Source organism: Urocitellus parryii, chromosome 4 (genome assembly GCF_045843805.1).
Source record: "Urocitellus parryii isolate mUroPar1 chromosome 4, mUroPar1.hap1, whole genome shotgun sequence".
In the NCBI taxonomy this organism is placed as follows: Eukaryota; Metazoa; Chordata; class Mammalia; order Rodentia; family Sciuridae; genus Urocitellus; species Urocitellus parryii.
This window is the reverse complement of record NC_135534.1, coordinates 147,994,087-148,006,785: the sequence shown is the minus strand read 5'-3', so window position 1 is coordinate 148,006,785 and position 12,699 is coordinate 147,994,087. Positions and strand designations below refer to the sequence as shown.

The 12,699-nt window shown below is 35.6% G+C and overlaps 1 protein-coding gene across 2 annotated transcripts in view; it reads right to left on the bottom strand.

Annotated features, from left to right (window-relative positions):
- Jak2 (Janus kinase 2) overlaps positions 1–12,699 on the bottom strand; it is a 116,219-nt gene that overhangs the window by 80,898 nt on the left and 22,622 nt on the right. For both annotated transcript variants that reach the window (XM_077797025.1, XM_077797026.1), the window contains exon 4: positions 4,002–4,125. In XM_077797025.1, coding sequence (XP_077653151.1) covers positions 4,002–4,125 — 124 coding nt within the window. The remainder of the gene's footprint in view (positions 1–4,001; positions 4,126–12,699) is intronic.

Here is a 12,699-nt window from a genome sequence, read left to right as displayed (position 1 = left end):
AATCCCAACAGCATTTCTTGTAGAAATAGACAAAGCAATCATGAAATTCATATGGAAAAATAAAAGACCCAGAATAGCAAAATCAATTCTAAGTAGGAAGTGTGAATCAGGCAGTATAGCAATACCAGACTTCAAACTATACTACACAGCAATAGTAACAAAAACAGCATGGTACTGGTACCAAAACAGGCAGGTGGACCAATGGTACAGAATAGAGGACACAGAAACCAATCCACAAAATTACAACTATCTTATATTTGATAAAGGGGCTAAAAGCATGCAATGGAGGAAGGATAGCATCTTCAACAAATGGTGCTGGGAAAACTGGAAATCCATATGCAACAAAATGAAACTGAATCCCTTTCTCTCGCCATGCACAAAAGTTAACTCAAAATGGATCAAGGAGCTTGATATCAAATCAGAGACACGGTGTCTGATACAAGAAAAAGTTGGCTATGATCTACATACTGTGGGGTCGGGCTCCAAATTCCTCAATAGGACACCCATAGCACAAGAGTTAATAACTAGAATCAACAAATGGAACTTACTCAAAATAAAAAGTTTTTTCTCAGCAAAAGAAACAATAAGAGAGGTAAGTAGGGAGCCTACATCCTGGGAACAAATCTTTACTCCTCACACTTCAAATAGAGCCCTAATATCCAGAGTATACAAAGAACTCAAAAAATTAAACAATAAGACAACAAATAACCCAATCAACAAATGGGCCAAGGACCTGAACAGACACTTCTCAGAGGAGGACATACAATCAATCACCAAGTACATGAAAAAATGCTCACCTTCTCTAGCAATCAGAGAAATGCAAATCAAAACCACCCTAAGATACCATCTCACTCCAGTAAGATTGGCAGCCATTATGAAGTCAAACAACAACAAGTGCTGGCGAGGATGTGGGGAAAAGGGTACACTTGTTCATTGCTGGTAGGACTGCAAATTGGTGCGGCCAATTTGGAAAGCAGTATGGAGATTTCTTGGAAAGCTGGGAATGGAACCACCATTTGACCCAGCTATTCTCCTTCTCGATCTATTCCCTAAAGACCTAAAAAGAGCATACTACAGGGACACTGCTACATCGATGTTCATAGCAGCACAATTCACAATAGCAAGACTGTGGAACCAACCTAGATGCCCTTCAATAGACGAATGGATAAAAAAAAAATGTGGCATTTATACACAATGGAGTATTACTCTGCATTAAAAAATGACAAAAATCATAGAATTTGCAGGGAAATGGATGGCATTAGAGCAGATTATGCTAAGTGAAGCTAGCCAATCCCTAAAAAACAAATGCCAAATGTCTTCTTTGATATAAGGAGAGTAACTAAGAATAGAGTAGGGAGGAAGAGCATGAGATGAAAATTAACATTAAACAGTGATGAGAGGTGGGAGGGAAAGGGAAAGAGAAGGGAAACTGCATGGAAATGGAAAGAGACCCTCAGGGTTATACAAAATTACATACAAGAGGAAGTGAGGGGAAAGGGGAAAAAAACAAGGGGGAGAAATGAATTACAGTAGATGGGGTACAGAGAGAAGAGAGGAGGGGAGGGGAGGGAAGGGGGGATAGTAGAGGATAGGAAAGGCAGCAGAATACAACAGACACTAGTATGGCAATATGTAAATCAGTAGATGTGTAACCGATGTGATTCTGCAATCTGTATACAGGGTAAAAATGGGAGTTCATAACCCACTTGAATCAAAGTGTGAAACATGATATGTCAAGAACTATGTAATGTTTTGAACAACCAACAATAAAAAAAAAGAAGTTAGGGAAGTGTGTTATATGCAAATTGATGGTCTACAGGAAGAATCTGACCAGTGAATATTCTTTGTTAAGTCATTAAAAAAAAAATAGTAATCAGTCCTGTATGATTTCTTCTACTGTTTTCAAGCTTAAATTGTATTTTCCAAAGAAATTCATGGTTATTCAATTCCAATTCAGGTATGACTTTATGTTTTTTTACACATTTCTATCCGTATATCAATCTACTCTTAAATCAATCTAAAATTTATTTACATATACATTGTCAAGTAAGAATCCAAAATTTATCCAATCAGGTAACCAACTGTCCTATCCCCATTTATTGACCAACCTTTCCCTTCCCCATTCATATGAAAAGATTTCATCATATATTAAGTTTCCACCCATATGAAGGACTACATATTTTAAGTTATATAAATGTCATCACTCTATGGATGTTATGATTTTGAATTTAATTATGCAGCTTCAATAATAGATACCGCTTTGTAGCTTCATATAATGTGACAATATCTCCTAAAATATTTTATAACAAATAAATCTCCTTTCTTTTGATTATCTTATTTAACTAGTAATTTGAGATTAACTTTGTAATAATGTGGCAAGTTTCTTAAAATTCTTTGTTGAGATTTTACTGGATTAGTGTTAATTCTATATTTTAAGAAAAATCATTATCTTTATAGTATGCCATCTCTCCAGTCCAGTATGGTCAGTAGCCCTCCCTATACATGAGTTCTGCACCTGTAGATTCAATCAACTGCTGATCAAAAATATTTAGGAAAAAAATGAATCTGAATGTATATGCCTTTTTGTTGTTATTTCCTACATAACACAGCATAACAACGATTTACATACCATTTATATTGTATGAGGTATTATAAAGTTCTAGAGATGGTTTAAATTATATTATAGGTTGAGTATAGGTTACATGCTAATATTAGGAATACATGACTTGAGCATTTGTGGATGATGATATCTGGGGGGGGTACCTATAACCAACACCCAATGGATAATGAAGGATGATGAAGGATGGCTGTATTATACTCTTATTATTCATGTTTTCAATGAAGTTTGTAATTTTTCCATCCTATCTGATGTTTTTCTTAATAAGATTATTCCTGAATGCTTAATGTTTTGCAAGTATTTTGAGTGGATCTTCTTCATCTATTTTGTTAAGACTGGCAGTATACAAGAATGACATTTTTGTAAATGACACTTACTGAACACTAATTTTGTCTTTTTGAAAATTCCATCAAAATATGATCTGTTGAATGTAATGTAAATTATATCCTGGAAATCAGAAAATTTAAACACATCAAACTACATATTTTCATATAGAATAGAGTGAAGGAAAGAAGCAATACAACATTAAAATATAGTAAAAGTCAAACAATTGATAGGTACAATGTTAAATAATATTTACACATTATTCTTTAATGAGGTACATATAATATGGTTAAAAGGCAAGCTTAGGAAGAAACTTAGGTTGGATTTGAACCCTGCCATTTCCTAGCTATGAGACCATAAATAAATATAAGAAATACCTCAAAACTATATCTAAAAATAACAAATTTTTGTAAAACTTAAAAAAAGAAATACCTCAAATCATCAGAAAATATTTTTAACATGGAACTTTAATACCTCATGAAGTTATGAAGAAAAATAATACATATAAATCCTTGGAAAACCACAGGTTTGTGTTATTTGCCTCCTGCTTTTGAATAAAAAAATACTTCTGAATTTCTCTAAGTAGGCATTACACATTGCCATACATTATTAAATAAATTAACTTAAAAATTAAGGCTCTAGGGCTGGGATATAGCTCGGTTCACAGAACACTTGCCTTGAATGCATAAGGCCCTGAGTTCAATCCCCCCTCCCAAAAAAAAGACTTTAAGACTGTACATGAACACCAATAAAAATGTATCTTTTTCATTTCAACTTTTCAAAAACGTTATTTATGAAGAAGAAATGTGAGGCCATATTTTAATGCACAAAACATCAAATTTCCTGGGAAATCAGCAATATTCCAAACGTTTTGAATTTTACTAATAAAGGCCAATCCCACCCCTTTTTATTAAATTTCATTTCACTAATTATAATCTAAAGGGGTTAAGTGGCATCTCACCAAAAAAATTATAATTATCAAATTATATAGCTGGAACTCTCTCACACTTTGCCCTTTTTCCAAAAAGTAAGTCACTGTACATCATAAACAATAAAGTACCTTATTCTGTAGAGTACATTATGCCTTGTTGATTCATCTATATGGAAGACGTGGTTTGGGGGATACCAGATCCTGTCTGTTTCACTCATTAAAGCAAACATATTATGATACACAGGTGTGATACCTAGAAAAGAAGCAGAAATAAAAATGGTGACCGATAGTTTAAAAAAAACTTGTTAGAAATCAGGAGAAAATGCAGTAGCAATTGAAAACTTCTGGTACAACAACATTTAAAACTGAACTTTTAATCAGACACCTTTTATGCTCCATATTTTTAAAATATGACTGTTGATTGGGCGTGGTGACATACACCTGTAATCCCAGGTATTTAGGAAACTGAAGCTGGAAGATCTCAGGTTCAGGGCCATCTTCAGCAGCCTTGGCAAATTAGCAAGACCCTGTCTCGAAAAAATACAAGAGCTAGGGATGCAGGCCAATGGTAGAGTACTCCTAGGTTTAATCACCAGTACTGCCTAGTGATTAAATATATATAAAAACAAAAAACAAACAACAACAAAATATCCCAATAATCATCTCACACACAGATTCAAACACACACACACACACACACACACACACACACACACATACTCACACCCATCCTTCATGCAGTTTTTTTTAAATCCAGTTTTAATTGTCTTCTGTAGAAAGGTTAATTCATACGTTCAAGTTTCCTTTAATTGAAGGGAAGCCTATTTGTGTATGTACATATGTGTGTGTGTTTTTATTGATATGGAGAGTATCAAATCATTAAAATATTTAGAAATCATCCAACACTTTTAAAAGAATGATGGAATGATGAAATGATTTCATTTTAAACTGAAAAGTTTTATACAATCCACTAGTAATTACATCCCTTTCACCTTTATTTTTTTATTTTTTTTCTTATAAAGACTTTAAGATCAGCATCTTTACTGTCAACTTAAAATGTACAAGACTACATGATTTTATCAGATATTTTAGGCAACAGATAAATGGTTGAAGGGCACTGAGTTAAAAAACATAGAAAACCTAAGCTTCACAAATACTACATATTATTTTCAAACACATATAAAACATTCACATACATGCATACAAGCACACAAATGCACACAAAAATCATCTGAACTCAAAATTAGGTCTCCACAAATGTCAAAGAAAACCAAATATTCATGTTTTCCTAGTGATGCTTCAATTAAATCAGAAATTAATATGTAAAAATGATTTTAAATCCTTTATATATGAAATATAAACTTCACAAAAACAAAGAGTATTTTTATTCTAGTAATATTTTCATTCTTTTCAATTGCAGACAAAAACAATATCAACCCTACACTGTCAACAAAGATTTAAATTCTGAATTTAAACTGTTAACATAACTATCTATAGATGTATAATAATTTCAGCAGGTATTAAAAAAACATTATTCAGTAGCAACTTTTAAACTGTATCCCTGCATTCATTCTTTTATTTACAAATATTTCTAAATATCTCAGATTTTAATTTATTTAATATTTTAATTTCTTAAAATTTAATTTTAATTTAAAAATTAAATTAAAATGCATAAATTAAAATGCATTTATAGTGAATGATTACCAAATACCACACATTATAAATTTGTGAACTACAACTAGAAAGACTCAGAAGGAAAATTATAGCTACAATCTGCTGACATTAGAAAATAGCAAAAAAGATCTAAGTATCTGGGCTGGGATTGTGGCTCAGTGGTAGAGCGCTTGCCTAGCATGCACGGGGGGCCCTGGATTCGATCCTCAGCACCGCAAAAAATAAATGAATGAAATAAAGGTATTGTGTCCAACTACAACTAAAAAAAAAATAAATATTAAAAAAAAGATCTGAGTATCTAACCCATTACATTAGAGAACAAAAATGAAGGAAGCACAGATAAAAAGAAGTTAACAGAGGATACTCAATAGAGAATTGACAAAGGATAATTCTTTGGAATTATTTACAAAATAAACATGTCTTTGTTAAGTCTAAAAAAGAATAAAAGGCATAAACACTATGAATTTTTAAAAAAACATAATTATAGGTTGTGAAGGCCAAAATATAGTACTGCAACTACAAATAAATTTGAAAATAGTGGACAATTTTGAGAAAAATACAATTTTAGAAACTAAGTTCAAGAAATAAAAAAACTCCAATGGAACTATAATCATGAAAGACATAGAATCAACCCACTTTAAAATGGAGAAGACAGAAAAAGAGGAAGGAAAATAACAAAGAAGAAAGGAAAAACCATCAGATCTGAATGGAATTGATATGTGAATTCAACCAAACAAGAAAGACAATTCCGTCTTAAACATACTATTACAGAAAACAGAAAAGAAGCAAACAGAGAGTTGAAATTGGCCATGAAACCCAAACCAGACAGAGATCATAAAAGAGTAATCTCACTTACCAAAATAAATGTAAAAAATCCTAAACTAAGGGAGATCCAAGATGGTGGGCTACAAGAAGGCTGAATTCTGTGTCACTCTGTGACCTGGGATTCAAGTAGTGGGAATATTGTTTCTCTGCGAGTGATTAGTGGACTCCCAACAGCTACTCCTACACAGGTCTCCAGGCCTTAGCATTAACACAAATGTCCCAGCCACATGCCGAGGCAGGACCCCTAGGTGCCCAAGCAGGACCACCAGCATCAGCATCCATGCATGACTCTCAGCTGCCCACCCAAGAAAGAATCCTGGCCACTATCCACGCTCAGGAATTCTGGCTGCCACTCCCATGTGGACCACCATCTACCAACGTGGGGCACCCCCAGATGCCTCCATCTTGGGACACTGATATCACCGCCATAGTCCCCTACAGGCAATAGCCTACACCTGGGGACACCTCACAGGGTCTGGAGACAGCTGCCAGCCACAACACAGAACACCACAGAGCTGCATCTCTGAACACGCCACCCACAACTACTTCCCATCTCCATATGGCCTGACACCCCATTGCTGAAAGCAGCTGTCTCCATCTTGGGACACCTTCGTGGCCATCTTTAATTAGGGCAACCTCCAGCTTAGAACACCAACTGGGGCTCAGAAGCAATATCAAGATACCTTTAGTCCCCAACTGTCCCCATCTGCCTGGCAGCCACAAACCCAGCACAGTGCTTGTAGCTATGTGGACAATGGATAGCACGCAAAACCTGGTTCTAAACTGCCCAATACAAAACACCTCTCCGTAACAGGTGCAAAGCTCCCGGAGCACAGCCCACAAGACCTTCAGAGAAAAAGGTTCCTGATTGGGAAGCAGAAAGGGAGTGGGTGAGTGAGATACAGCTTAGAGACTAAATTAGAGACCAGGAATTGTGAGGTTTACAGGTAATATAAGAATGTAAGAGCAGGCGCTCACATCATAGGCTCTCCCAGAGGAGATCCTTGGGGTACAGTCTCCCATCTGGAACCAGCAAGTGCTATACCCCACATCTAGGAGCTCTGACCAAAGACTGACACTCCCACCATCCTGAGGGTGGAGATACCAGTGAATAATAGACAACCCTACCTGTTGGACAAGAAGGGAGGCAGGAAAGATACTGATCTCCAACCGAAACATTAGAGCAGATTATGCTAAGTGAAGCTAGTCAATCTTTAAAAAAAAATACCAAATGACTCCTTTGATATAAGGGGAGGGAAACAAGGACAGGGTAGGGACGAAGAGCTTGAGAAGAAGATTTACATTAACAGGGTTGAGAGGTGGGAGGGAAAGGTAGTGAGAAGGGAAATCGCATGGAAATGGAAGGCGATCCTCAGGGTTATACAAAATGACATATAAGAGGAAAGGAGGGGTAAGACAAGATAATACAAATGGAAGAAATGATTTACAGTAGAAGGGGTAGAGAGAGAAAAGGGGAGGGGAGGGGAGGGGAGGGGAGGGGAGGGGAGGGGAGGGGAGGGGAGGGGAGGGGGGATAGTAGAGAATAAGACAGACAGCAGAATACATCAGACAATAAAAAAAAATTTAAAAAAAAAATGACAAAATCATGGAATTTGCAGGGAAATGGATGGCACTAGAGCAGATTATGCTTAGTGAAGCTAGCCAATCCCTAAAAAACAAATACCAAATGTCTTCTTTGATATAATGAGAGAAACTAAGAATAGAGCAGGGAGGAAGAGCAGGAAGAAAAGATTGACATTAAACAGAGGCACGAGATGGGAGGGAAAGAGAGAGAAAAGGGGAATTGCATGGAAATGGAAAGAGACCCTCATTGTTATAAAAAACTACATAAAAGAGGTTGTGAGGGGAATTGGAAGAAAAAACAAGGAGAGAAATGAATTACAGTAGATGGGATAGAAAGAGAAGATGGGGGGAGGGGGATAGTAGAGGATAGGAAAGGTAGCAGAATACAACAGTTACTAGTATGGCATTATGTAAAAATGTGGATGTGTAACCGATGTGATTCTGCAATCTGTATTTGGGGTAAAAATGGGAGTTCATAACTCACTTGAAACTAATGTTTGAAATATGATATGTCAAGAGCTTTGTAAGGTTTTGAACAACCAATAAAAAAAAAGAGTAAAACAAAACAAAAAACTAAACAACCAAAAGCCCTAATCCTAAAAGGGGGGGGCCAAGAAAAAATAACTACATTTTATTAAATTCTAAAAATGAGAAAAAAAGAAAAAAAAAGGTACACTCATACATTGCTGGTGGGACTGAAAATTGGTGCAGCCAATATGGAAAGCAGTATGGAGATTCCTTGAAAAACTGGGAATGGAACCACCAAAGAGAAGGGTCAGGGGGTTAGCAAGGATGGTGGAATGTGATAGACATCATTATCCAAAGTACATGTATGAAGACACGAATTGGTGTCAACACACTTTATATACAACCAGAGATATGAAAAATTGTGCTGTATATGTATAATAAGAATTATAATGCATTCTGCTGTCATTTATTTTTTAAATACAATTTTTAAAAATATTTAAAAATAAATACATAATGTCCATATGTCCAAACACAAATCAACACAAGAATACCAAAAACAAATAAATAAAAACAGAAGAAAATATTCTTAATGAAAAATTAAGGAACTGTCTCCAGTGAGGTGATCAAAATAGTTGATGATAATGGATGCCTTCACATAACTATCTTTATTTCTATTTCTTCTTGAGATATTTACTGAGAAAAAGGGTGTGGGGGAATGTTTTATGATGTTCACTGAGCTGATAATTAGAGTGGCCTAACCCTGAAGCTGGTTGAAATAGCTCTCATCTTCCCTTCTCATGAATATAAGGCAGAATGGAGTTGGATGTACTTTCAATTAGAGTTTTGTCTGCACAGACCAGATGAATGCACTCTCTGGGCAGGGTTGCTACAGAGTTCTATGAGAGAAGTTCTTGTGGTTGGGGATTAAGTCTAATCAGTAATCAGGCCTTAGAGGCTTTGTTGGATGTTATTTGGTCTGGAGAGATTAGATCAACACACCTCTACGGCCTGTCGGGGGTCTGGATCTCAGAAGCCTCCAAAGAACTGTACTCATGCCAGGTGCAGTGGCACATGCCTGTAATCCCAGCAGCTAGGGAGGCTGAGACAGGAGGATCCCAAGTTCAAAGCCAGCCTCAGCAAATAGTGAGGTGCTAAGCAACTCAGTGAGAGCCTGTCTCTAATAAAATACAAAAAATAGGGCTAGAGATGTGGCTCAGTGGTTGAGTGCCCCGGTTCAGTCCCTGTTCTTCAAACACACACACACATACACACACACACACACACACACACAAAGAATTATACTCAACCACAGGGAGCCAAACCTCCACATGCTCTGCTGCCCAGGAACACAACCTTCCGAGGCTTAATAATTGAGTGTGTTCACATCTACCTGTTTAAATTTCACAACCCTCTTCAGCTGGTCAGGTGAACCATCAGATTTAAAGGAAAAGCAGTTGGCTTCCCTTAATTTTTTCGGACTTGAATCCCCCTGGATACAATCTTCTCTATGCCTGTTTCACTCATATACTGCCAGTTATCCCTAAGCTGAATGGTAGGTGCTTGCCAGGACAGTATGGCAATGTTTGTTATGATCTCCCTTACTCCTGCAGCAGCAAGCTGCAGTGTGGCCTCCTCAAGAGATGGCTGCTACCACAGCTCTCCACTTTCTAGTTGAGAAACAGAGCACTTTTCAACATCCAGTTCACAGTAAAGCCTCTGGATCAGCTATATTTAGGCTGCTTTTCTGGGCTACAAATTTTTCCATACCAGATCTATCCATTGTATTTCTTTCTCTGTGTTATCCCTCCCCTATATGGTGAACCAGTGCCACTGTCTTTGCCCCTGCCTCAACAAGCTTGGTTCCAAAGTACTTTTTTTTTTGTTCAATACACCCGAATTTCTGAGTCTCTAAGATACTCTGATTGTCCAATACTGAATTTTAGTGAAATCCCTTCTACCCACCTGGCTGAGAAGCAGTATTCCCAATGTTTAAATCCTGAGACATGGAGCAACTATGTATGCATTCTTCCTCTAACCTACCATCTTGAACCTCTCCTCCACAGCATAATTATTAATAACATTTCAAAAGGGTTACAGTTTGAAATGTGGCAACATAGTTATTCAGTGTACGCTCAAAATCAGATATGGTTAAGTCCAAATTCTGCCAACTACCAGCTTGACAAACTTGTGATAGTTAATTTCTCTAAGCCTGTTTCATCATCTATGGAATTAAGACACACAAAAAAAACCTGAGCTCATAAGAGAGTTGGAACAATATGATGATATGATTAAAGTGCTTAGCAAAGCATATGGCACAAAAGAACAGGTTTCATAGCAAAGATCCCAGGAGCATGTCCTAACTGGGTTATATAAGCTACATAAATACTTTTTAATTGTTTGCTTATTTCTTCTAACTGAATCAATTAGACCAATACTTTTCTAACTTAATGTGTCTAAGAGTAACTTAGGGACTGTGTTAAATATACATCATTTTTCAGTAAATCTAAAAGGGGCCTCAATTCTGTGACCTTGGAAAAAAATTTTAATAAACAGAATAATCAGAAAATCCCCCAAACAAATCAGTATCCAGAGTTACTGTATTATTTAAATATCCAGTTTTTAACAAAAAGACTATAAGACATGAAAAGAAACAGAAAAGTGTAATCCATACACAGGAAAAAAGAAAGCAGCAGATACTGTTTATAAAAGGATGTCAGATTTAACAAATAATTCAAAGCAGCCATTGTAAATATGTTGAAATAATTAAAGGAAACCATGATTACAGAAGTAAGGGAAGACAGATAGCTGTGAAAATAGTAGAATACATTGCTCCAAGTTTCTACTCTTCCAAAGAAATTTAAAAAAAAAAGAAAGAAAAGAAAAACTGAGTAAAAATTGTCACAGTGAACTCCATAAGAACTCTGAAAAATAGTCAAAGATATGCAGTAATCAAATAATGCTGAATTAAGAAAATAATGACTTAAATATGGTAGGAAAATTTTGCAGCATTTTTACTTTCCCTCGAACCATCCCTTCCCTGTTCAGTAAGGTGTTGAGGATGGTAAAAGGTGGTCTCAGTGTGGAATTCTGTTCCCTGGCTCTAGAATGTTCAGAGTCAACCTTAGTCTCAGTGGACTGTTTTTCTCTCTATTGATATTACTAGAGGCTGACCAAAAAACTGATGTAAGAAACTCACCTATGTTTCACTTAATTCAGAACTTTCTTGGGGCAGAAAAGTGATACAAGAAGATTCTTGACAACACTGTAAAGCAAATTAACAATTAATGAAATGTGTGGGCAAAGGTCTAAATCTGGGTCGAACAACAGACACAGTGAAAGCCAAACAGGAAATACAGGGAGAAAGTTTATTTGGGAAATTAGGGCACTGAAATGCACTCACATATATTGGAAAATAGAAAGGTTACTTCCATGCTAATGGAAGGGCATTGAGAGAAGACTGTAAACTTTCACTTTATAATGGTCCAACTATATACTATCTACAAGAAACTCATTTTAAATATAAAGGCACAAATAGGTTGAAAGAAAAAAGATAGAAAAAGATCATACATGAAAATAGTAAGCAAAGGCAGGCAAGCATAAATACAATAACATCAGACCAAACAGACTTTAAGGCAAAAAGTGTTATAAAAGATAAAAAGAACATTATGTAATCTTTCAAGAAGTATCAATCTTTCAAAAAGATATAATGATTATAAAGATATATGTAACTAACAAAATAGCTCCAAAACCCATAAACCAAAAATTGAGAACTCAAGGGAAAAATAGATAATTCAACAATAATAGAGAATTCAATACCCCATCCTCAATAATGGAAAAAAAACTACACAGAAGAACAATAAAGCACACAGTACTTAAATAGAAACTATAAATTCACTAGATTTAACAGACATTAGGAAAAAAACACTACTCTAAAACAATACACTTTTCAAGTACATATGGAATAGTCTCCGGGATTGGCCATGCTAGGTCACAACATTAATCTCAATAAATTGTTAAAGATTAAAATCATCCAAAGTTTTCTTCTTTGACCACAATGTAATGAAGAAAATTAGAAATAATAAAGGAAGAAAAATAAGAAATTTTACAAATATGTGGAAATTAACCCACTGTGAAATAATCAGTGGGTCAAAGAAGAAACCACAAGATATTATAAAATACATTGAGATAAATGAAAACAAAAACACATCAAAAATTATGGGATACAAAGAAACCAACAGATAGAGGGAAAGCTATGGTTATAAACATCTACATTAAA